Source organism: Aedes albopictus, chromosome 3 (genome assembly GCF_035046485.1).
Source record: "Aedes albopictus strain Foshan chromosome 3, AalbF5, whole genome shotgun sequence".
NCBI classification, from domain to species: Eukaryota; Metazoa; Arthropoda; class Insecta; order Diptera; family Culicidae; genus Aedes; species Aedes albopictus.
The window spans coordinates 3,182,390-3,205,692 of NC_085138.1; the positions used below are offsets into that span (position 1 = coordinate 3,182,390).

General features: G+C 36.3%; 1 protein-coding gene across 4 annotated transcripts in view; it reads left to right on the top strand.

Moving 5' to 3' along the window:
• The window catches only part of LOC109414187 (broad-complex core protein isoforms 1/2/3/4/5), a 106,691-nt gene that overhangs the window by 55,571 nt on the left and 27,817 nt on the right, over positions 1-23,303 (top strand). The window contains exons 1-2 of one of the 4 annotated variants that reach the window (XM_062859545.1): positions 8,030-8,622; positions 8,984-9,120. In XM_062859545.1, coding sequence (XP_062715529.1) covers positions 9,031-9,120 — 90 coding nt within the window. In that variant the 5' untranslated portion in view covers positions 8,030-8,622; positions 8,984-9,030. Of the gene's footprint in view, positions 1-8,029; positions 8,623-8,983; positions 9,121-23,303 lie in introns of those variants that run through there. The other 3 variants (XM_062859546.1, XM_019687970.3, XM_062859544.1) reach the window with 3 other exon arrangements.

Here is a 23,303-nt window from a genome sequence, read left to right on the forward strand (position 1 = left end):
CATTTTTTAAGATTTTCAAAATTGAAAAAAGATTTTACGTACAAATTCCAATGAAAAAACTGTAAATATTTTTTTTCTACTTTCAACCATAGGTACTTAAGTTACAGCGAATTCAAAAAAAAAATAAGGCCTGTTAAATTAGAATTTTCAGATGATATTTGAGACAGTCTAGAAATTCACATATCTGTGAAATAATTGACCCTTTCTTGAAAAAAACTTTAAATAAAATCTCGAATAACACAAAATCCCATCCAGCTTTTTACGCTAGCCTGCCATAATATTCGTATCACCCCCATCTGACAATTCTTACCGACACTATAATAATTATTATGGTTGGGTCAAAGTAAGCTTATTGGCAAAGGTGAAAATGTTAATTGTTGACAACGGAGCGTCAGAAATTTTCACCTATCATCAAACTTAAATTGATATCGTTTTTTTTTTTAATTTATCTATAATTTCTAACATTTATTAAATTTTAGGTGGGTTTATGAAGAGGAGTAGTGCCCAACTCGATGCCCAATATGTAGCTGGAATCTGCTGGAATGCGCAAGGATTTGTTACACGAAGTCAGACAGACGCCTCAAAGCTCTGGGCGTCGGCAAGTCGGAGTCCATGCTCTCAGGATTGGTTTGGATGCTCTACAAGAGTTCTTTCGTTATGGACGGAAGAACATGGCACTCCTTAAAGTATTTATTCTTAAACTTACATGCAGTTGTGGGTATAAAAGCGTTTACTCACGGCCCGCCGGCGGGTGTTGGTCATGCAAAAACGAAGAGGCTGGGCTTCCACATGCGCAAAGACTTTCCTGGATCGAAGCGAACGGGGTGGACCGAAGCAAGCTATCATGGTCACATAGCATCAACTAATCGGATATGGGCTGATGTGCATGCTATTCATAATCTATTTTCTTTTTATTTGTCTATAGTTCTATTTACATTGAGAGTCGGAAAACTACGCCCAAATTCGTGGAAAATTTTCAAAAAATATTTTTAAAAAGGTTATCTCATAAGCTTAAGTTGCTGAATTTTTTGGAAAGCACTTTTTTTTTCGTTTTTAAGTTATGGCCATTTTTGTTGAAAAATGTCCAAATGTGCCATATCAGCCTTTTTTGAAAAATCATAACTCAAGATCGATGCATCGTATAAACAAAGTTGAAAATGAAAGCAAATTTTCTCAAGAATCCAAAAAAAAAAATATGAAATGGAAAAAGTTTTCCATAAAGTTTACCACCTTTGAGAAAATTCATAAAGAAAAGCCGGAAAACTATGTCCGAACTCGCTGAAAATTGTCGAAAAAATATTTTTGAGAAGGTTATTTCATAAGCTTTGATTGCTGAAATTTTTGAAATGCACTTTTTTCGTTCTTGAGTTATGGCAAATTTTGTGAAAAATGTCCATATAGGTAATATAGGCTTACATTGTCATTTTTCACAAAATTGGTCATAACTCAGGAAAGAAAAAAAAAGTGCATTTCTGAGATTTCTGAGCAAATTTCCTTTAATTTCTAAAAAAACTTTGTTTCAATGATGCTTCATTCTTCAGAAATGATTTTCAAAGTAAGTAGTGTCAGGGGAAAACAAGAAATTTCCACCTAAGTTGTCCGGAAAAGTAGGCGACCCTGATTTTTTCTCATTTTTTTTTTCATTAACGACGCGTAGTGCGTCATCAGCATCATTGAAATCTCGCTCGAAATTTCAAAGTGATAAAACTCAGTTACCAAAGCGCAAATTCGGATGAAAATGTATCATCCCATATGCTCACTCGTGGTGAGTGTGATGATACTTTTTCTACTGCGTGGCTGCAAAATATCCCGTTTTTTATCACTTCAAAAACGCGAGGCAAACAATCATTGAAAATTAAAAAGTCAATGATTCCTATGAAAATTCTGTGATGCACCAAGTCACCTTAATTTATCCATGAGCCTTGCCTGTGGAAAAAGTTTCATGAAAATCTGAGACCCTTCAGCCCAGTTTGTACGACAATAAAAAAATGCCCAATTTTTAATTCCAAATGAAAGGTCTGTATACTTTTTCTTCAAAGGAATGTAAAGTTATGTACATGTTACATCATTGATTTTCGAGATATCACGCGTTAAATTGAGCGCAATTTGATGAAAAATCGTCATTTTTGTCACCGTGTCAGCCCCTTGGAAAGCAAGGGGTCCATCAATTTATTTACCCAACCAAAGTGGTTTTCATCCTTTTTTACAATTTTCTTGCAAATAAGCAAGAACAATTTAAAATCCTAGAGTTTATGTAAATGGCGGCCTGGATTCAACGAGAATTACCCATATAAATATGGCAACCGTGGCATATGCGTCAGATCATTTTGTGGTTTTCGGCAAAGTTGTTTTACATATGTATAGTCACCTACAAGAATACCAAAGGTTTCACTAATTGAAAGCATACAGCGTCATCTAGAGGCGAAAACCGAAAACCTAAGAGTTCTGCATACATTTCGTCAAGTTTTTCCATACAAACTTCGAGGTAGTTTTTTTTTTTCCGCCTTCGGATTTGTACATGTGTGACAGCGAGGGGGCCGGCGTTCTTCAGTGTGTGGTGGCTCAGCAGCCCGAGAGCCAGAATCGCGCGCGTTTCGCTTTCGGTGGTTAGATTTTTTCTCCGCCTTCGGATTTTTTTAGCATAGGTGATAACTTGCATCTAGTTATTTAATTAGTGCATGTTTACTTTTGAAACAGTTTTCATAGAATTTGTATAGTTCGTCACTCGTAGGTTTTTTGTTGTTTTTGATAAGTAAACATATAGCATTCATCCGACGTGGGTGATCGATGGTTTTCTTTCCGTGTGAATTGATCAAGAGTTAGTCAGTTTTTTATGTTGTGTCGCGTCTTTTGTAGCAACACTGGACGATCACCTGCCGTGGGTGATCAGTTGTTTGCTTCTCATATGAAGTGAACAATAGTGCGTCAGCTTGCATGTTCGGTCGTGTCATTTGCAGTTAAATATTTGGCGAGTAGCTTCCGCGGTTCGATTTGAAATATTAAGTGACCACCTGACGTGGGTGATCGATTGTTTGCTTTCCGAGTGAAGCGAATAATAGCGTGTTAGATTGCATATTTTGTCGCGTCGTTTGCAGTAAATATTAAGCGACCACCCGATGTGGATGGTCGATTGTTTGCTTTCCGCGTGAAGCAAACAATAGCGCGGCAACCAGCATGGCACGAAGGTCATATTACTTATCAAAGTGAATCCAGACCCAACGATACCTTTCCTACTAACAGGCACTCCTTCCTGCAACCTTTGGTGGAGTCGCAGCGGTAAACGCGGTCCTTCACTTAACAAAGGTTGTTACTAATATTCCTTCCCTCTTCCAACCTGACTGCAAGGACGTGGCCGGCGCCGTTATTGTACCGTTAAAGAGAGTCTTTGAAGCGTGCACAGTGAGAATGTTGACCACTCCCAGTCAATTATTCAGTTGATTCATTGTGCAACTGTCATTGGTTCGGGTCAATCACGGAATAGCAACCATAGATGTGTGCAGTCAGTCTAAGCTAAGCTAAGCTAAGCTAAGTTCTATTTACATTGAGAGTCGGTTTTCTCGGTAGGGCGATGGAAGTGCGAGTGAAAAATCCGGGATCAGAATTGCGCTACAATATTCGTTGGTCAGTCGGTTTCCACGGTAGGGCGATGGAAACGCGAGCACGAAATCCGGGATCAGTGGTCATCGTGATCAAATAAATCATAATCGTGATGAAGACCGCGACATGTATTTCCATATAACTAGTGGATCATATCACCTAACAGAGGTGGCTCCTAGATCCACACCTTACCCTACCCTACTAACCACCATTCCCTCCCGTGACAACTGTGGGGATGCTGTGGATTCCACGGTTTCTAGTAGCAACGGTTGTCGAACTAACATTCCTTCCCTTTTCTGATGACCGTAAGGACGTGGCCAGCGCTGTTATTGACTTTAAATAGCTGAACTCTCGAATTGTGCACATTGAGAATGGTTAGCTAGTCCCAAGCTTTCACATTCATTGGCTCTCTGTGCAACTTCGATTGTTCTGGTCAATCACGGAGTAGCAACTACGATGTGTACGGTTATCTTTGCTTTGCTTTGCTTTTTCTATAGTTCTATTTACATTGATGTTTTTACAATATGAAACAAAATGAATATAAAACTATGACTATATGTTTTAATCTTTGAAAAACTAGATATGTACTGTATGTCCAACGGTAATCGATTCAAGGATTTTATTGAGAGGTACATTGTCGCCCGCCGCTAAGTGGCTGCGTGGGAAGAAAGATTATTCTTTCTTCATGAGCAGGCTCGTGGGATAGAATAAAAATTCTTAACAACTTCTAAGCTTCTCCATTTGTTAAAATTCTCTGTATGTATGCAGTTTTCTGAGGCAAGCTATGACGAAACTCTGAAACCTCTGATAGGGATCCGATCAAAATTATGTAAAGAATTCAGGTGTATGGCCATGTGGAATTGTGGTGAGACCTTGGGTGAGACAGCGATGTGATTTCTAACGAAATTATGACGGAGTTCCAAAAACACTTCTGGTAGACTGTCGGAAGTACATAATTCTGATAAGTTTCCCTGACTATAATACAAATATTGAAGGCGCTCAAGAGGAATTACTTGTGGGGATACTAGGCAGGCTCTAATTATACTGTGGAGAATTTCCGGAGAAATCCTGAAAATTTCAGATCATGCTTCGTAGAATTACGATACGGATTTCAAGGGAAAAACTGATGGAAGTTCCGTGATTCTGACACAAAATTATCTGGCGTGTTGCAGAAAACAAAACCCAAATACGATCTGGATCTGGAGAACAGTAACGCATTTGTACAATTTTCGTCACTTGTTTGTAATGGTTTGACATTGATTAGGTCCAATTTCCATTAGTATCGAAAAGGTTTCATCCTCTGATACCTAAAAGTGTAGAAATGCCGTTAGATATAAAAAGAGTTCAATTAATTAAATATTAAGAAAAGTGGAAAACCAAATACATCGTAGCTTCATAGTAGTGAAAAATCTTGACAGCTCAATCAACAAACGAAAATTACTGCCTACTAAGATCAAACCATAAAATCTGTCGGCAAGAATTGTCAAAATCGAATCACCCCCCGCTGTTTTATAGCCAGCGTAAAAAGCTGGATACATTATTTTTTTTTTAATTCACTATAACTTTAATATGGTCAGATATAAGAAAAAACAGTTTTTTTTTTCATTAGAATCTGACGTGGAATATAATTTTAATGTTTTAAGGATCGATGAAAAATAAAAATTCGTAAAAAAAAATAGTTAAAAGCATTTGACCATCCTGAGGCTGGAAGTTAGTTCTGTACAGAAAAATAAATCAAACAAAATCGAAGGATAAAGTTTTTGGCAAAATGAAATTATATGACATCGAACATCTAGACTTACAGTTAATATTACTCTCAGTATATTTTTTTTTTCTAATAGTGCTTCAAATAGCCTCAAACATCGTCGGAAACATTAGGCCGGAACAAATCTCAATTTCTTCTTTTGTCACTTTGCCCGTAGACTCGTCAAGGGTGGGATGATTAATAATAAATGTATTTGATGAAAACTTACCCAAACAAATAGGCAAAATCATCAAACTCATCGGATTTGTTAAGGAATTTTCTCGGCGATTCTAATTTCGCTCTAAAATTTTCAAATTTCTTGAAAAATTTATTTGTGTCCCCCCTCAAAATGTTAAATTTCAACCAAAATTTTACGAGGGGGGGGTGACATTAGAGAAAATCGAAATTTGTGTCAGCCCTATTTCAATCCAACAAATCGGTTTTGGAGTTATATATTTTTGAAGGAGACAATTGGGTATTTTTTATACACCCTTTTCCAAAGTTATGTTAGGAAACATAGTTTTGTGTTGATGCAGAGGTAAATGATTCATGAATCCAGCGCATGAACAAAATCTTAGAAATTCATACAGGGATTTTTTTAGAAATTTCTCAAGAGATTTCTTTAAAAATTATTCATGAAATATTTTCATGAATTTGTCCAGAGATTCTTTTGAAAAATCTTCTATGGATTCCACCCAAAGTTGCTTCGTGGATTATACATGAATACCAGCGATTACTTTAGAAATTCTTCAAGGCATTCGTTTTGAATTGCTCTAGGGATTCGTTAAGAGTGTTACATTGTATCATTTTTTTTTAAAGGTTCTTTCATAAATGCTTCTAATGGTTTCTTCAGAAAATGTTCAAGACATTTCTTCAGAAGTTCGTACAGGTATTTGTTCAAGAAGTCGACCAGTGACTAAACCAATGATTTGTTCAGGAACTGCTCAATGAAGTCCATAAAAAATCTCAGAAATATTTCTGGGAATTTCTTTAGCGATACACCCAGATACATCCAGAAAATCCTACAGAAATTCCTCCAAAGCATCTAATATTATTCCTTTCAGCGATTCAGGCAGGAATTCCTCAAAAGATTCCTGCAGAAGTTCATACAGAGATCCAGTCAGGATTTCCTCCTCCATGTTTTCCTAGAAGTTTCTCCGGCATTTCCTCTAAGGATAAATTCTAAGAATTTGTCCACTTAATCTTTAAGGAAATAATTCAGAAATATCTCCTAAGCATATCTTCTTTTAGAATATTTAAAGAAGTATTTTCCAGAAATCTTCACAGAAGCTTATTTTATCGTGCGTTCAGGAATCTCACCTGAAACACGTTTACAGAACGCTTCAAGAATGCTTAAAGAAAATCCTTCAAAGGATTTCTCTAGGAATATTTTCAGAAGTTTTTTAGTAATTCATCCTGGGATTTCTTCTAGAATTCGCGACGTTTTCTGTTATTTCTCTAGAGATTTATTAAAGAATACTTCTGAGATTTTTACATGGATTCAACTGGAAATTTCTTCAGAACTTCTTTCTGAAAGTTCTTCAAAATAGGTCCAGATACTTTTTCAAAATTGAAAAGATTTCTTCTGGAATTTCAGCAACGGATTTCTTCGGAAGTCTTTCCGTGGAATTTTCCAGAAATTCTTCTAAAAACTTCTTTCAATATCCTATAGCCATTCTATCGGAAAACCTTTAGGAAATCTTACAGATATTCCGACAAGAATTATTTTTAGAAATCACTCCTGCAGTTTCATCACAAATATATCCTGAGAATCCTACAGAGATTTCTGCAAGAAATGTCTCAGATATTCCTCCATGGATGTTTTCACAAATTTCCCCAGAAACTGCATAAAAATATTACAAGATTCCTTCAAAGAATTCCTGATGAAGAATTCCTTAATAAAATTGGTCTTAATGGTCGCCGGTATCGTACATACCCAGACAACCAGTAATCGTATAAGATGTTGCATAAGATGATAAAGTGGAGGCCATATGCGTGCATGCCTCCATTTAGGCGCATGTAAAATGTACGCATATCGCCTCCACTTTAACATCCTATTCAACATCTTATACGATCACTGGTTGACTGGGTAGTTAATGAAAGTTTTGGGCACCGTCCGTCAAAAAGAACCATGGCCAATTTGCGATTCCATCTGCAGTGGTAATCTCCTGGTGAAACGATAAGGGAAGCTGTGTCGCAAAACGAGCTACGTATGGACATGTTCTTGGAGGCGGCGAAACCGATGCGTTTTCGTTCGTCAGCGCTGAACTTTCTAATCGTCGGTCTGAATTTCTCCTCCTGGCCTAGCTGAGAGTTTATATCTCCTGCCCTAGACGTCGTGACTCGCGTTCAAAATCTCACTATTTTTTAAGATAGATAAAAGAAGAAATACGTGATCGTTATGAAAATCAATTTTGGGTTCAATTTGTCCCGGGCTACCTCCAGATATGTGTGTAGACTAGTTTAGACTAGACTTGTAGCTTCCAAATAATGTATGCATGGGATATTTAAGCTCTATGAAAACCCCTCTCCTCTTCTTTGACGTAACGTTATTTGTACATGATGCCTTAATGAATCATTGCACTTCACACTTACTTGGCAATGGCAGTCAATCGTTAATGTATTTATAATTTCTTGTCTATATTTCTGGCAAACTTCAAAAATCATTTCCCCCCACAAGGACTCCAAAATCCTGCCTACGCCTCTGAAGCCTATCCAAGATCTCCCCGTATTGTTTTGCGATAGTCGTGGTTGTTTCTCGCTGGTGTCGCGCACTCTTCGTGCTAATCCCCTGATCGTGTCGTCGCGCGCGCTTTTCCTGGCGGCCGATGCCGACGCCAATGCCGATGGGTGGTGGTTTGGCCGCCGCCGGTTGTTGGTGCTTCAGTCGTCAGTACGTGTGACAAATGGCAATTTTCCGTTCGTGTGGAGAATTTTCACATCACACTCTTTTATTCACGAAGAAGATCTCGGCCTGGTTCTGTCCCTTTTGTTGGCTGGTTGGCTGGCTGACTGGCCCCGACCAACTACCGACCGACGAGACTCACTATGCGTTATTTTTATTTCTCCTCAAATCCAATCTGTCGTCGTCACCTTAGTCGTCGGATGCTGCTGATGGATTGGCGACTGCGGAGAAAAATCGCTGCTCGATCAAATCCAAATCCATCGTCGTCGTCGCCGTCGATGGTGGTGGCAGCAGTGCAGTGGAAGTGAGTGCAAGTGCGAGGGCCGGGCTGGTTAGCTGCAGGAATCTCCGAACGATCACCGCCTAATGATGATGGGTGTGTAACAAGTGGTTTGACCGATTTTATTGCTTTTCTTCGTGCTCCTTTTTGGATCGTGGTGGTATTCCTTAGAAAAACAGAAGAAGAAAAACCGACGGAGTGCATGACGAATGTTCCACTGCAGTGAGATTCGACATATTCGTGTCGTGATAGATGGTGGAGGAAGAGTTACGCGGAATTGCAGTGAAAGTGGGTGGAGCGAACAGAGTCAGGATTCTCTCATATGCATCTGAAAGTGTTTTTTCGACTGCGGTAGTCTAGATCAAGGACCAAGGATCATGATCGGTGCAAATTGATCAGAGTGTGATTGTGTTTCTGTTATATTTCTCACGCGCTCCGACCAACGTATCTATTTCAGCAGTCTGACCTGAAATCAAATTCGATCACAGCAGTAATTCAAGCAGCATGGACACGCAATCACACGGCGGTGGAACGACGAACGGGGCCGGCGGTAGCAGTCCTCAGCAGTTTTGCCTGCGATGGCATAATCATCAGGTAGGTTTAGTATCTAATTTAATCCATATATAATTGTCATACTTATCGACGTCTTTATGAATCATATACATTTCTCTGATTAGATCAGAGGTCTATAAGTTCAATAAGAATTGAAGATTGTTTAGAATGGATTAAAAAAAGCATTGCTCAGACAGAGATACATCAGGGTTTTCGTGGAAAAGTAGAAGAAAATTGTAACTTAACTCAAAGTATGATAAAATTATTGAGTTTCCATTTTAATAAAAATTAACATGGCAAAGGCGAAATTTGAACGAACTCTTTTCGAATCGCATAACCTACTGGGATCCACGAAGCTCTTGGCATCTACAATGTCATTTATAGACACTATAGGGATATTCCAGGTCAGCCAAACTACCTTGGACTTCAGAACTTCAGGTCTACACTCGTAACAGTGGCCATATCTGTTAAACTAAGTAACGTTGCATAATCAACCACGGTTACTGGAGAAATCTGAAGTCTACTTGTTTATTTTAAACCTGTAGGGCATTCAGGGTCGTCCAAACTGTTCTATAACGAAGCCCTTCAAATCTACAAGAATTACATTATGTGATTTCGCCATAAATATTAATATTACATAATCTGCTGGGATCCGTGAAGCTCTTGAAATCTCAAATGTTATTTAGAGACACTATAGGGATATTCCAGGTCAGCCAAACTACCTTGAAGTTCAGAACTTCAGGTCTACACTCGTAACAACAGCTTTATCTACTATACTGAGTAACATTGCATATTTAACCGTGGTTACTAGAGCAATGTAAGGTCTACTTGATCATTATAAATCTTTGAGAAATTCAGAGTCATCCAAACTGTTCTATAATGACGTCCTGCGAATCTACAAGAATAACTTTATGTGTTTTCGCCATAAATAATAGCATAGCATAATCTGCTGAGATCCGTAAAGCTCTTGAAATCTCAAATGCCGTTTGAGGGAATATTCGAGGTCAGCCAAACTATCTTGGAGTTCAGAACTTCAAGTCTACACGCGAAACATCAGCTATATCTGACAACTTGACCGACCTGAAGTCTACTACATATTATTATAAACCTTTGGGACATTCAGGGTCGTCCAAACTGTCCTGGAGTTTAGCTCTTGACAGTAACAGCATTTATTCTCACAATGAACTGTAACATTACACTTATTTATTTGACGTCAATCATTCGTAGACCGTTAGTTACATAAGTATGCTTAGTTGTACATTTTATATTGCACTATTCCACTCAACAATATTTATTAGGTTCCTTGGTTTTGAGTATCATAAAAGTATTTTTTCAATTTTGTCCGAGTCATGGTTAGATCAATCCTTTCACAATGTTGATTATAAATGGACACCATCTGATTTAGTGGACCGAATTTAGCGTAATTAGTACGGTGAAAATCTACAGCAAATAAGTTTCTACTACGCAGTTGGCGAGTTGGAGCATATAAATTTAATTTTGACAATATACTAGACGAATCAATTCGTTGAGTGGCAACATCATTTATAAACGACACCATCGCACACTCTCGGCGCTTTTCCAATGTTTGGAGATTAATTAACAAGCAACGTGATTCATACGATGGCAGAGGCATTACAGACCAACCTTAGTTATGTAATGCATATAGTAAAAACTGACATTGAATTGACTCTATGCGTTCTTCATATTTTTAGTATAAGGCGACCAAACACATTCAACTGTAATCCCCCTGGCATTTCATGGGTCATTCCAAGATACACTGATATATGTTGCCCTTTTACTGGCATTTACCAGATTTGCTGGTATGTCATAAACATACAGAAAAACTTGTAGTTAGAAGACACAGAATGTTGCTAATTGACAAATTGAGAGATGAATTTTTGAAAAAAATCGCGTTCTGGTGGGATTCGCACCCACGACCCCGTATTCGCTAGACCGGTGCTTTAACCAACTAAGCCACAGAACAGGTAATAATTCTGCTGAATAGAAAGCCAAACTGAACCCGAGCCCTCACCATGAACATTCACTTTTTCAAGAACCATCTCTCTTTCAGCTTAGATGTCAATCCACAACACAACCTCGTTTGTGCCCAACAACTACAAGTACATTTGTACATTCCAAGACAGTTATTGAAATATGTATGTATGTATGTATGTATGTATGTATGTATGTATGTATGTATGTATGTATGTATGTAGGAATCATAAGAATACATGAAAGATTCATTTAAATGCTTTTTTTGCCCCATCAACTGCTGGATATTCACAATTTTTTCTCACTATGAATGGATTTTTAATGTTACTGATTTGAAGTTAATGTGTTTGGCATAAACAAAAAGCGCTAGATCTTTTATCACCAGAATAATCTTCGGCAGTTGTCCAGTTTGCCCTATTTCGCCCAATTTTCATGAAAAAATGAGATTTAAAATGTATTTTAAAAAACAAATACTGCTATGGAACGTTGAAATTAAGTTTAGGTGCAATTGGAAGCTAACAATTATAATGCGCATATATGAACGATATTTTCCCTATTCCCTATAACATATTTTTTATGGTTTTGTAATGGATGGATGCAAAACATGAAGCCCTGGATCATTTTTGTTATATTCAAATGCGGTTTATAGATTATTACTAGAATCATTCTCGGAATGGTATAAATAGCTGTCCATTTCACCCCAATTTGTCCTGATTTTTTGTCAAGTAATGAATAAATTAATTTCCCTTATTAGCATTGGTACTGAAACCAATGTTATCAAAAAGACAAATATATATAACCTTTAATTACACCTGCAGCTATTTTCAACGATATAGTCGTGTTAGTTGTTTGAAAGAACATTTTGATTATCTTTTTGTATAAAAAAGGGCAAAATGGACCACTTCCCGTGCCGTGCGGTGAATGAATTTAGCACCAATCGATTTCTCGTACTTTTTTACGTCAAAAATGGTCAACTTCACGTACCAAAACCAGCAGCGTTAAAAGATTCGTTTTTTGGGTAGATTTCTCCCACTGTGCACTGTATTATCCAAAGTAAATCGAGGAACAATAAGCGTTGTTATATATTTTTGTGATATTATGGGCCATATTCACTGTTATGGAGTTTGGTTGATAAAAAAACAACCACTGTAACATGAGGTGATTTCGTTTTAGATAGTAACGTTGCATAACCAAATAGGATCCATGAACCTCTTAACTATCAAGGGTCACTTCATGATAAATTTGTGATATTTTAGGTCATCCAATCTTTAATGCAGTATGCATCTTTATATCTACAACTGCAATGTTAGCCTGCCACACTAAATAATGATTCATAATGAAGAATATTTACTAATATTCATGAAATACCAGAAGACATTGTTCTGTAGCTTTGAAACATTTAAGCATGTTCAAACTTTCTTTAAACTTTTTTTTTAATCTGCATTGTAGTCATTGTTTGTGCTATAAAAACTAATGTTACCTAGCCTAACCCTCCCAGATTCGTGAGCTTCTGTGTAACTAAGAGTCATTCCAAAATACTTTCGAGATATTTCAAAATTACTAAACTTCCCTATAACTAAGAACTTCCAGCTAAGGTGAAGATATGACAAAGCCACATCTGGAGCACAAATCTAGAGGCAAATGTGGGACGCGACCGAGGATAAGAACTGCAGCGACGAACCGAGTATTGTGGTGAAGAATTGTTGTTTCAGTTCTAGGCTAAAAAAAGGCCAGCAAAAAAGATATTATGACGGCCGTAGTCTCCATGTTGCATGTTATCCATATTGCAGGACAGTGAGTGCGATTCTGAATATCCCGAAGCTATGTCATAGTATCTGATTGTAGAGGAATTCCACGGAGTCATGTCAGTCGATCCTGAGCGACCATTTCAAAAATATCTGAAACTTTGCACAGTTTTTCAATTTCATATAAATCGCCATTTTTTGATATTAAACCTTCATATTCACTCACGACTAACTTTTCAAAAGGGTGTATGCGAAAATAGTTCTAAAATATTCTAAAAGCTGTACAGCAAAAACGGATTGTTCGATTGTTATAAATTTTTCAGCAAAGTTAGATAACTAAATGATGATTCCTTAGAAAATATACACTGTAAAAAATTTCTTTTTCTACTTTGAAAAAATATGATATTTGTCACAAAAACTCAAATATCTCAAAACCCTATCTTTTTACCAACTTCAATTTTTTAGGGGAAATGGCCCATTATATCAGCTATCTACCATAAAATTTTGGTGATGGTAAACTGATAAACAAAAAAGTTATGACATTTCAAACATTTCACAATTTTTACATTTAGTAACAAAAAAAATTTTTTTTCTGTGTAAATTATTTCGAGAATTATATTTTGATGCTGATTTTATTGTAAAGGCTACCGCCTGAATTAAACAAGTTGTTTTCATGATACTTTAGTTTGATTATTCGTAATTACTATAGTATCTATTTGAAACTTAGACGCGATCCAGTGTTGTGATCAAAAATATTGAGATTGTCATACTTTTTATTGTACGTGACTGGTGAAAAAATCCCTTGATAGTGTTGAAAAGCTGTTGATTATAAGAAAAATGGAATTGAATTTATTTTTAAGACAAAAGCTGTATAATAAAAGTTTTTTATACGCGTATACGTCTAGTTTATCCGCAAAAAAAATCCCTCTTACACACTTATTTCTGAATTGCCTGTTCGGTACTTTTTTGACGAGATTATAACAGCAGTACGATCTCGGTAGTTTCGGTAATCGATTTTACTGAGGCTCAGTAAAACAACTGTCAAAATCGTATGGAAAAGGTAAACAATGCATTTTTGCTGAACGAGTTCGGTGCTCAGCAGTTTTAATCTCGTCAAAAAATTACCGAACTCGGTAATCAAAATTAAGTGTGTAGAGAACAGACTTTATGATCGGAAGAATGCGAGTAACTTCAACAACAACAAATGCATAAGAGGTACATACCACAGACAAACAGACGAAACGCCTAGAACAATTTTAGTGAAAATTCATCGCCCAGTTCACACTATCACCACCTGGTGGAAATGTTTCACGAAACACTGCGTTGTGCAATATCGTCATCAGAAGGCGCTAGTGTGAAACGTCAAACGCAAAGAAAAACGATGGGCGCTCTTCTTGTTATGAAAGCCACAACCAAGATTCAAAATGATCGTTGAAGGCGTGGTCAATGAAAATTTCGCCAGTGTTACGTTTGTTTGTCTGTATACATACCTGACAATGCTCACGAAAAAAACAAAAAAATACTACCGCTATGAATATTAAAAATTGTATAGTATTTTTTTTTCTTCAGCCACCAACACCAAACAAGTAAGTTAAAATTAATAAGTGATTTTGTTTATTATAATCTAACGAACAAGATGAACAGTCGCTTTCTCAAAGGTCTTCAACTCAACGCTCTCTTGTAGACCGTTTGATGAAAAAAAATGTTCAAAAGAGTTACGAAATCTCACCGAAAGCACCATAGATAAACTGAAAGAGACTGGTTATGCCCAAATGTCCACATTGTGTACAAAATTACGCATTTGCACGTCCTGCCGTCTAAAATTTGACAAACGAGCCATCTGTATATCATCGGTAAAGCAGGGCGCAGGAAGTTCGAAAACGACAACAACTGAGAAATTGCCATCAGCGACATCTGTTTAAACAATTTAATTACGCCCCTTTTCAAAAATGCCCTGTAATATTCTTCAACATCTATACCCATTTCAATATTTTTAACGTTGCAAAACACGCTTTCAACATTCATCTTGAAGAAGAGGGAAAACACTTGTCCTCAAATGTAACAGCAAATTAATGAATAAACGACTAATGCGCGGAGGGCGTGATAAAATAGGAACATTACGGTACATAGTATATTATATGTATATATAATATATAATAAAAACAACTTGTTTTACTCACGCAAGGCCATTAACAATAAAATCAGCATCAAACTTCAATTTCCGGCCGAAATAATTTACACCAAAAAAAATTATTACTAAAGGTGAAAATTGTGAAATGTTTGAATTGTCATAATTTTTTTGTTTATTTTCATGGTAGATTGCTAATACAATGGACCGTTTTCTCTAAAAAATTACGTTGGTAAAAAGATAGGGTTTTGAGATATTTGAGTTTTTGTGACAAAAATGATATTTTTTAATGTTAAAAAAGATTTTTTTCACAGTGTATATTTTCTTAGGAATCGCCATTTAGTAATCTAACTTTGCTGAACAATAAAATCAGCATCAAATCGCGATTCCCGGCCGAAATAATTTACACAGAAAAATTTTTTTTTACTAAATGTAAAAATTGTGAAATTTTTGAAATGTTATAACTTTTTTGTTTATTAGTTTACCATCACCAAATTTTTATGGTAGATTGCTAATACAATGGACCGTTTTCCCTAAAAAATTCAAGTTGGTAAAAAGATAGGGTTTTGAGATATTTGAGTTTTTGTGACAAAAATGATGTTTTTCAATGATAAAATAGATTTTTTTTCACAGTGTATATTTTCTTAGAAATCACCATTTAGCTATCTAACTTTGCTGAAAAATTCATAACAATCGAACAATCCGTTTTTGCTGTGCATATTTTTGAATATTTTTGAACCATTTTCACATACACCCTTTTAAAAAGTTAGTCGTGGCTCTAAATAAAAATTTGATATCGAAAAATGGCGATTTAGATGGAACTGAAAAACTGTGCAAAGTTTCAGTTCAATAGAAAATCATGAATTAAAAATTTTCCTTAATTTTGATGCTGTTGCTTGGAATCGCTCTGTAGTCTGTGAGCTCTAGTAAGTATATTAGAATATACAACATAACTCTATGCAGCCAGAACAGACACTTTAATTGCTGTTGATGCTAGATTTCAAACATCATAATGTTTGGATGACCCATTGAACATTTAGAAGATTTACTGGATATGATAGATTACATATCGTAGCTTTGTATAATGAAACAAGTTGCCGTTACACACGTAGACTTTAGAATCTAAGCTCAATAATAGTTTGGATGACCTGGGGTATCCCGACTGATCTGATACTGTATTTTGAACTTTTAGAAGACTTATTGGACATGATATAATACAAATCGTAGCTTTGTAGAATGGAAAAAGTTACACGTCACAATCATTTAACAGCTTTAAAATTTACAAATACTTTGTATCGAAATCTGATTGCACTACTGATTTTTTCCTTCGGCTTGAACGATATCGCCATCTCCATGGAAACGAGCTCCAAATAGGGCACTGCATGAAATTATCTCCTTCTCTTTCACTCTTACAGTAATTTTGTAAACAACAAGGCCAAGAAACGTCAAAATCCCATACAAAATCAAAAAAGTGCAGTGCCCTATAGCAGCGGACAGCCTGTGCACATATTGGAACGGTGGATTGCTCAAAAACCATCGCTGTTTTGAAGACATTTTCGTTATGCCTTTCTTCTTTTTCTTCTTTGCTTTTGAAACAGAAGCGGTCATCAGCAAACCAAAGATTAGGCACTACCGATATGAACGAAACGCAAGACGCCGTAGAAACGCGCACAAATTTTTCATGAAGTGACCACACCGAATTTACCGGAACTTTATTCCCTTCCTTAAACTGAATTTCAAAGTCAAACAACGAATAAGGATCTTCCAAGGCACTTTACACTCGAAGAAGTCCGCCCGGAAGAGCGGCTTCCTCCCGGCAATCCACCCGCCAGCCAAAGGCGCTACTGGAGCGATATCTTCTTCAATACTATTTTAGAGAAATTCGAATCACACTGAAAACTTTGATGAACACTTAGTTTTATTAAAAATTAGGTTACAAACAAATTCACTAAAACATACTGAACGCGAAACTTTTTTTTTGCAATTTCTGTTTCACCTCACGCAAATCTGACAGGTAAAGGCCTACTTTCCCACACCTAATAAACAGTGCTGTAATGATTCATTACAGCACTGATTTGCGTTGCGTAATGAACCATTACAGCACTGTTTTCAGTTTTGGTCAACTTCTTGATGCTTTCTGGACGCAGTTTTGAAAAATTGTGACAACTGCCTAGTATAACCTATCATGATCAGATTTTCTTAAACATTGGCTATGAACATCAGTGTGCAGTTTGATGAAAAAGTTTTGTTGAAAACTATCCTCAAGGGTAATTTATGAAATTGCAAAAAACGTTGTACGCAACTCGGTGCAGAACTCGATTTTTTCAGTACTCGTTGTAATTATCCAACTCGGCAAGCCTCGTTGGATAAATGTACGACTCGTGCTGTAAAAATCCTCATTCTGCACCTTGTTGCGTAAACTACTAATCGAAGTTTTATGGATGTGAAAAAAAACCGTGACAGGAAAAAACAAAAACGTCCACGCGCACGCGTAGCTTGCTGCGATCTCCTAATTTGCTTGAATGAAACTCATGACTGACCTGATACTGTCTATTGAACTTTAACTTACTGGACATGATATAATACAAACCGTAGCTTTGTATAATGAAAGAAGTTGCCGTTACATCCATAGATTTGAGGATCTAAGTTCAAGAATAGTTTGGATGACCTAGAACATAGTTTCCCAAACTGTGGGTCGCGACCCCCCAAGGGGGTCGCCGGCCTTCAGAAGGGGGGTCGCAAGAGACAGTTTCACTTTATTGATATTGGTATAAGTATGGAGTTTTGTTTTTATTTTATAACATTTGTTAGATGATGATGTTTATATTAACCCTTCAGCGCGCGCGCCGTTGTAAAAAGTACAACACTACCTAAAAACCTCGCTCGTCGTATACAGCGCGAGCGCGGTGCAGTTTCAGCTGCTTGATGGCGCGCATCCTGGAAGGTTAACACTAAAGTACATTTAGTCATTGTTTAAGGTTATACATGTTGTATGTAGTAAGGATGTAGAAAAATTGCAGCTTTTTTCGGTATCATGAAAAAGTTCAAAATAATAACTTAAGTTTAAGTTTAATAAGTTTACATTTTTCCTTGGGGGGTCGCGAAAAGTTAGCCCAGTAGCTAGGGGGGTCGCCAACCAGAAAAGTTTGGGAACCTATGACCTAGAATATCCCGACTGCTCTGATACTGTCTATTGATCGTTCAGAAGACTTATTGGACATGATAGAATACAAACCATAACTTTGTATAATGAAAGAAGTTACCGTTACACCCGTTCACTTCAGGATCAAAACTCCAGAACAGTTTGGATGACCTAGGATATCCTGTTCTGATACTTTCTTTTGAACTTTCCGAAGATTTACTGAACGTGATAGAATACATATCGTTGCTTTGTATAATGAAAGACGTTGCCGTCACACGCGCAGACTTTAGGATCAAAGCTTAATAATAGTTTGGATGACTTAGGGTATCCCGACTGATCTAATACTGTCTTTTGAACTTTCAGAAGGCTTAATAGATATGATAAATTACAAATCGTAGCTTTGTATTATGATCAAAGTTACCATTACACGATCTATACTCGAGAATAGTTTGGATGACCTAGAATATCCAGACTGTCCTGCAAACTGTCTATTGCACTTTCAGAAGACCTACTGGACATAATAGAATACAAATCGTAACATTGTATAATGAAAGAAGTTGCCGTTACAACCGTAGACTTTAGTATTTAAACTCAAGAACAGTTCAGTTTGTCAGTCACTGGATAACTGACACTGAGGAAGATTACAAGTGGCAGTCAAAGTACGCGTATCTGTCAAAGGATAAGCAAAATAGGGCGGAATTAGAAGGTACAAAACTGTTTACACTCATTCGTAGTGTTCTTGAGCTGTTGAATGGCATGCCTCACTTCACTCAGCGAAGCAGTTGGTTGGTTCCTATGATCCGCCGTGCTGACGTAGTCATTTTTTCCGCTCTGCCTTGACCCTCAGTGCCTGCATTCCTTGCAGCATTGAAGTGTTCATCGTAGTGCCGCTTCTACCTTTCGATTACCTTCAAAAGGCTGGCTCCAGAGGCACGTTATCCTCGTTTTAGGACATTTGTGACATTGCAAAATGGTTTATTTCGCCATTTTCATGCTCTTAAATAATTGCTTGTAGGATTGATAAGATAGAGCAATGGTGTCTTCGGCAAAGTTGATGAGCATGACCAGCGCCATCTTTTGATTGTTAGAGTTTTCGGATCATTCCCTACAAAAGTAAGATACAAAATTTACTTTTTTACGTTGTCCCACTGCCCCTACCAGTCATAGCACTCAGACCAAAGGAAAAATATTTCTATAAAAATAACGAGTAGACCGTCAAATGCCGTCAATATGTCAAATGATAACCTAGTTTCCATACTTTATAGAAAAATTACGGCGTGTGCCAATGATAAGAACCCTGTTTTAACTATGGATACAATTTATAATCTCAGTTACACGTACTATCTCTACATGTCTTCCATTTATGGGATAAGCCATAACTGGTACACTATGGCAAAACGGGGTTTCCGTTCTTCAGGTGCCAATCGTCTGTTTTTGAATTAGGATGAACATCGGGGCATTGGACGAAGAAGAAGGGTACTCATACCTTAATGATGCTTAGTGAATGCCCTATGTTCGTCATACTTTAAAAACAGGTGACTTAGACACCGACTGCACGCTTACTCATTCTTATAAAAAATATAAAAATAAAAAATAAAATAAATAGCGCTTATAAGCTTTGTTTCAGATAGGATGAAAATGGTAGCACTTTGCTTAAGATGCTCTCCGTTCCCCTACATAGATTCAGAAATTCGTACCAACAGCAGTGCTGAAAATTTCATTTCGCCATATCAAAATTCAACCACCTACAGCTCATTTTTGAAGCTGAACCTGAAAATATGGTATATGAAAAATTTGTGCGGCTAGACCAGTTCTGCAAGAAAGTCACGGAAAAACCGCTATTTTTTCAACTATTTAAGGTAAATGTCACGGACTACCTCTGAAAAATGCCAAATGATATTCATCGTGAATATCATTGGCATTTTTCGAAGGAAGTCCGTGACATTTACCATAAATATTCAATCCAACAGTGCAAGTTTCATGTTGCACCAGCAACCATGCGCCTCCATCTCCATTGTTGGCGTCGTCTGGCGTCAACAACAGTTCTTAGAATTGTTAGAATTCTGAGCACTCAGGCTTATTTATTTTATTCTAAGTGTCATATCTAATTTGAACTAGAGACAGCTTTGTTCATGTTCTATGTTGGATACCGTGATTTCGGGTGAAATTGATCAGTGGGGTGAAATTGATCGACGTGAGAGCAATTTTTGTTTGTCAAAAATGAAGCTTTGAACTTGAAACAATTTGTAGAAAATGATCATCATCTGGCTCAAGGGTTAAAGGGTTATTGAATGATGTGTTTACATGTTTTATAGCTAACACTAGTTTACAGCATTTTTGAACTCGGTAAGCTGATGATCATTTTTGGTGTAGAATCATGCCCTGAGTTCGAAAACGCGAAAGAAAAAAAATACAGCAGAGCGGAATTTTTTTCGACTTTCGATACAAGGTTGATGATTTGAAATTGATTGTTGTTCTATTTTTAAGCAAAGTCGCTCACTTCAAACATCTCATTCTCCGTAGTCAATGCTTCGATTGAGCTGAAATTTTTACTGTAACTGGCATACATATGATATATCAAATAAACGTCGAGAAAGAATTGTTAAGTTGTTTTTTTTATAATTGAAAAAAATACATTTCCTTAAAAAATTTAGGGAATTTTGCTAAAATTTAAGAAGATCGTCCCTAAAGCTCGTCAATCTGACGCAAAACCTGTATTCAGATGATCGAATGATATTGTATTCAGCTTTCAATTGATGAAAACAGATTTAAAATTGGTTGAACAAAACGCAATATATTTGAATTTTAATAAATTACACATTTTGAATAGTTGTAAAACTCGATATTAAGCAAAAACTCAAAAACTGTTCTACTTTAAAATTTTTTGAAGGTCGGTTTCGAAATCAGCACTAAATTTTGCTTCAAAAATTTTGATCGTTGACAGAAGTTCACGACTTTCGTTTTATTTTGTAAACTTGTGTAATTAGTCACATAATTCTGTATTCAATTTAATATTTTCTGAAACTGCGTGTTGGGCGAACTTCAAAGACACTTTCAAACTTTTGATACCGTAGCTGTATCGCACATGGAATAAATATTCGAATAAATGTTTATAGCTGCCAAGTGTTCGCTAAACCCGATTTCGTCATCAGAAGCTCTATAAATATTGCTATATATGCATAAAATTGTACTTTTTCTAAAGTAATGACTTGTTTCGTATGAAAATTGCATACTTTTAGGCGTTTTCTTTAGATCTGTTAAACTTTAAATTTAAATAATTTAGAATTTACTAAATTTGAGTAAGTTTTACAAAGCATTTCGCATTCTCTGGGGTGGGTAATTCAGATTGAAAATTTATTATCAGCACTTACAAAGAAATTTCATTGACTAATCAATTTAACCCCGAAATTAAAATTTTTGATCTTTTATTTCAAATGATATTTTTTGTAATAAAAATTTGCAGTAGAATTTAAACCTCATTTACTGATGAAAACCGTGGTCGAACTTGTTTTAAAGCATTAAATTTAAACATATCGATAAGTATTCAAAAATTGGAAGCCAAAAACTATGAAAAGTGATCAATTTTACCCGAAATCACGGCACTTCTGTACAGGATACTGAAGACGACCTTACAGTTGAGGTCGAAATACGTATCTGTCAAAAGATACAAATTCTTAGTGGAATTCAAAGGAACAGTACTTAACACGATTTTCTTTTTACTTATATGTTTTATGTTATCCAGCATATAAGAGCTTGTTGTTGAACAGTTTGAATGCACGTGTGGCACAAAGTAAATATGTCACAAAACTTTTAAAATTTTCATATATTGTACCTAAGACATTTTGTTAATTTTGAAGTTAATAAACGGTTCGTGTCGTCACGTGTCGTCGCAATTTCGAATAGAACATCCTTAACATCATGCTTAGGACTGCATAGAAACGTTTAAATATTTTGCAAAACATTGTAGGTTTTCAAATTAGAGCAATTTCAAAAAGTCATGTTTTTTCACATATTTCTATGTTATTTTCCCATTTTTGACTAGATTAAAATGAATTTTTTCACATTTTTTTTCACGTTTTGAACAAACATAATTCAATTTGATCGAAATTGAATTCAAACTGAATTTTTAACAAAAAACGCAAAAAAAATGTTTTTGAAATTATTGTAGTTTCGTATTTTTTTAAATACTCCCTTTGAAACGCTAAAAATACTATATAACATATCTAGACAACCTAAAACTCCGATTAAACACTCTTTTTATGTTTTGGCCGAACTTTATTTTTTTCCGATCATTGTGACATGTGTCTCTGTTGTGCACATGGATGTCAATGTATTTTCAACGCTGAAATAATTGATAATTTTTTACTTTAATAACAAAGCAGTTAAATAAATCGAATGACATTTTACAAATTCCCATTTAATTTACATTTTTTTTAATTTGCGGTTTTTGTATTGTAAGTCGTACGTGGATCTAGTTGTGTAATCAAAAATTACAAAAATTGTTTCCCTTTGCTTGCTCTACAAATCTAAGAAACAAAAATAATTCTTGAAAAAAATACTTAGAAGCATTTGGCCATCCTAGCTACTGGCAAATTTTGAGGCTGAAAGTATGCTTTCTACTGAAGAATAATATGAAAAACTATGGCTAAGTTTTTTGGGAAATTTAAATATGACATCTAACATGGATTCGCTATGCATATTACTCTCAATTTATTTTCTTTCTGAAATACCTTCAATTATCCTGAGGTATCTTTGCATTGAAGAGATCATTTCAATCTGGAGCGGACCTGAAGTGATGGTTAAAAAACGTGACTATCACGCCTCGATCTGGGATTGAATCGCTGTCCCGACAAACTCACAAAATGAGAGATCTTGCCTCCGAAAGGAAGTAAAGCCGTGTGTACCGAGATGAAGTGGCCCCAGGCCGAAATTCTCGTTAATGAAGAATAGACAAAAATCATTTCAAACCGTTTTCAAATTACATTTTTGGACAAAACAATAAGACCACCGGTCTTTTTTTCATACAAAATGGCCAAATTTGACGATATGGTACTCGGTTTAGGGCCCATATAGCCGAGGCGGTAAACGCACGGGTATTCAGTATGACCATGCTGAGGGTGACGGGTTCGATTCCCGGTCGGTCCAGGATCTTTTCGTAAAGGAATTTCCTTGACTTCCTTGGGCATAGAGTATCTTCGAGCCTGCCACACGATAAACA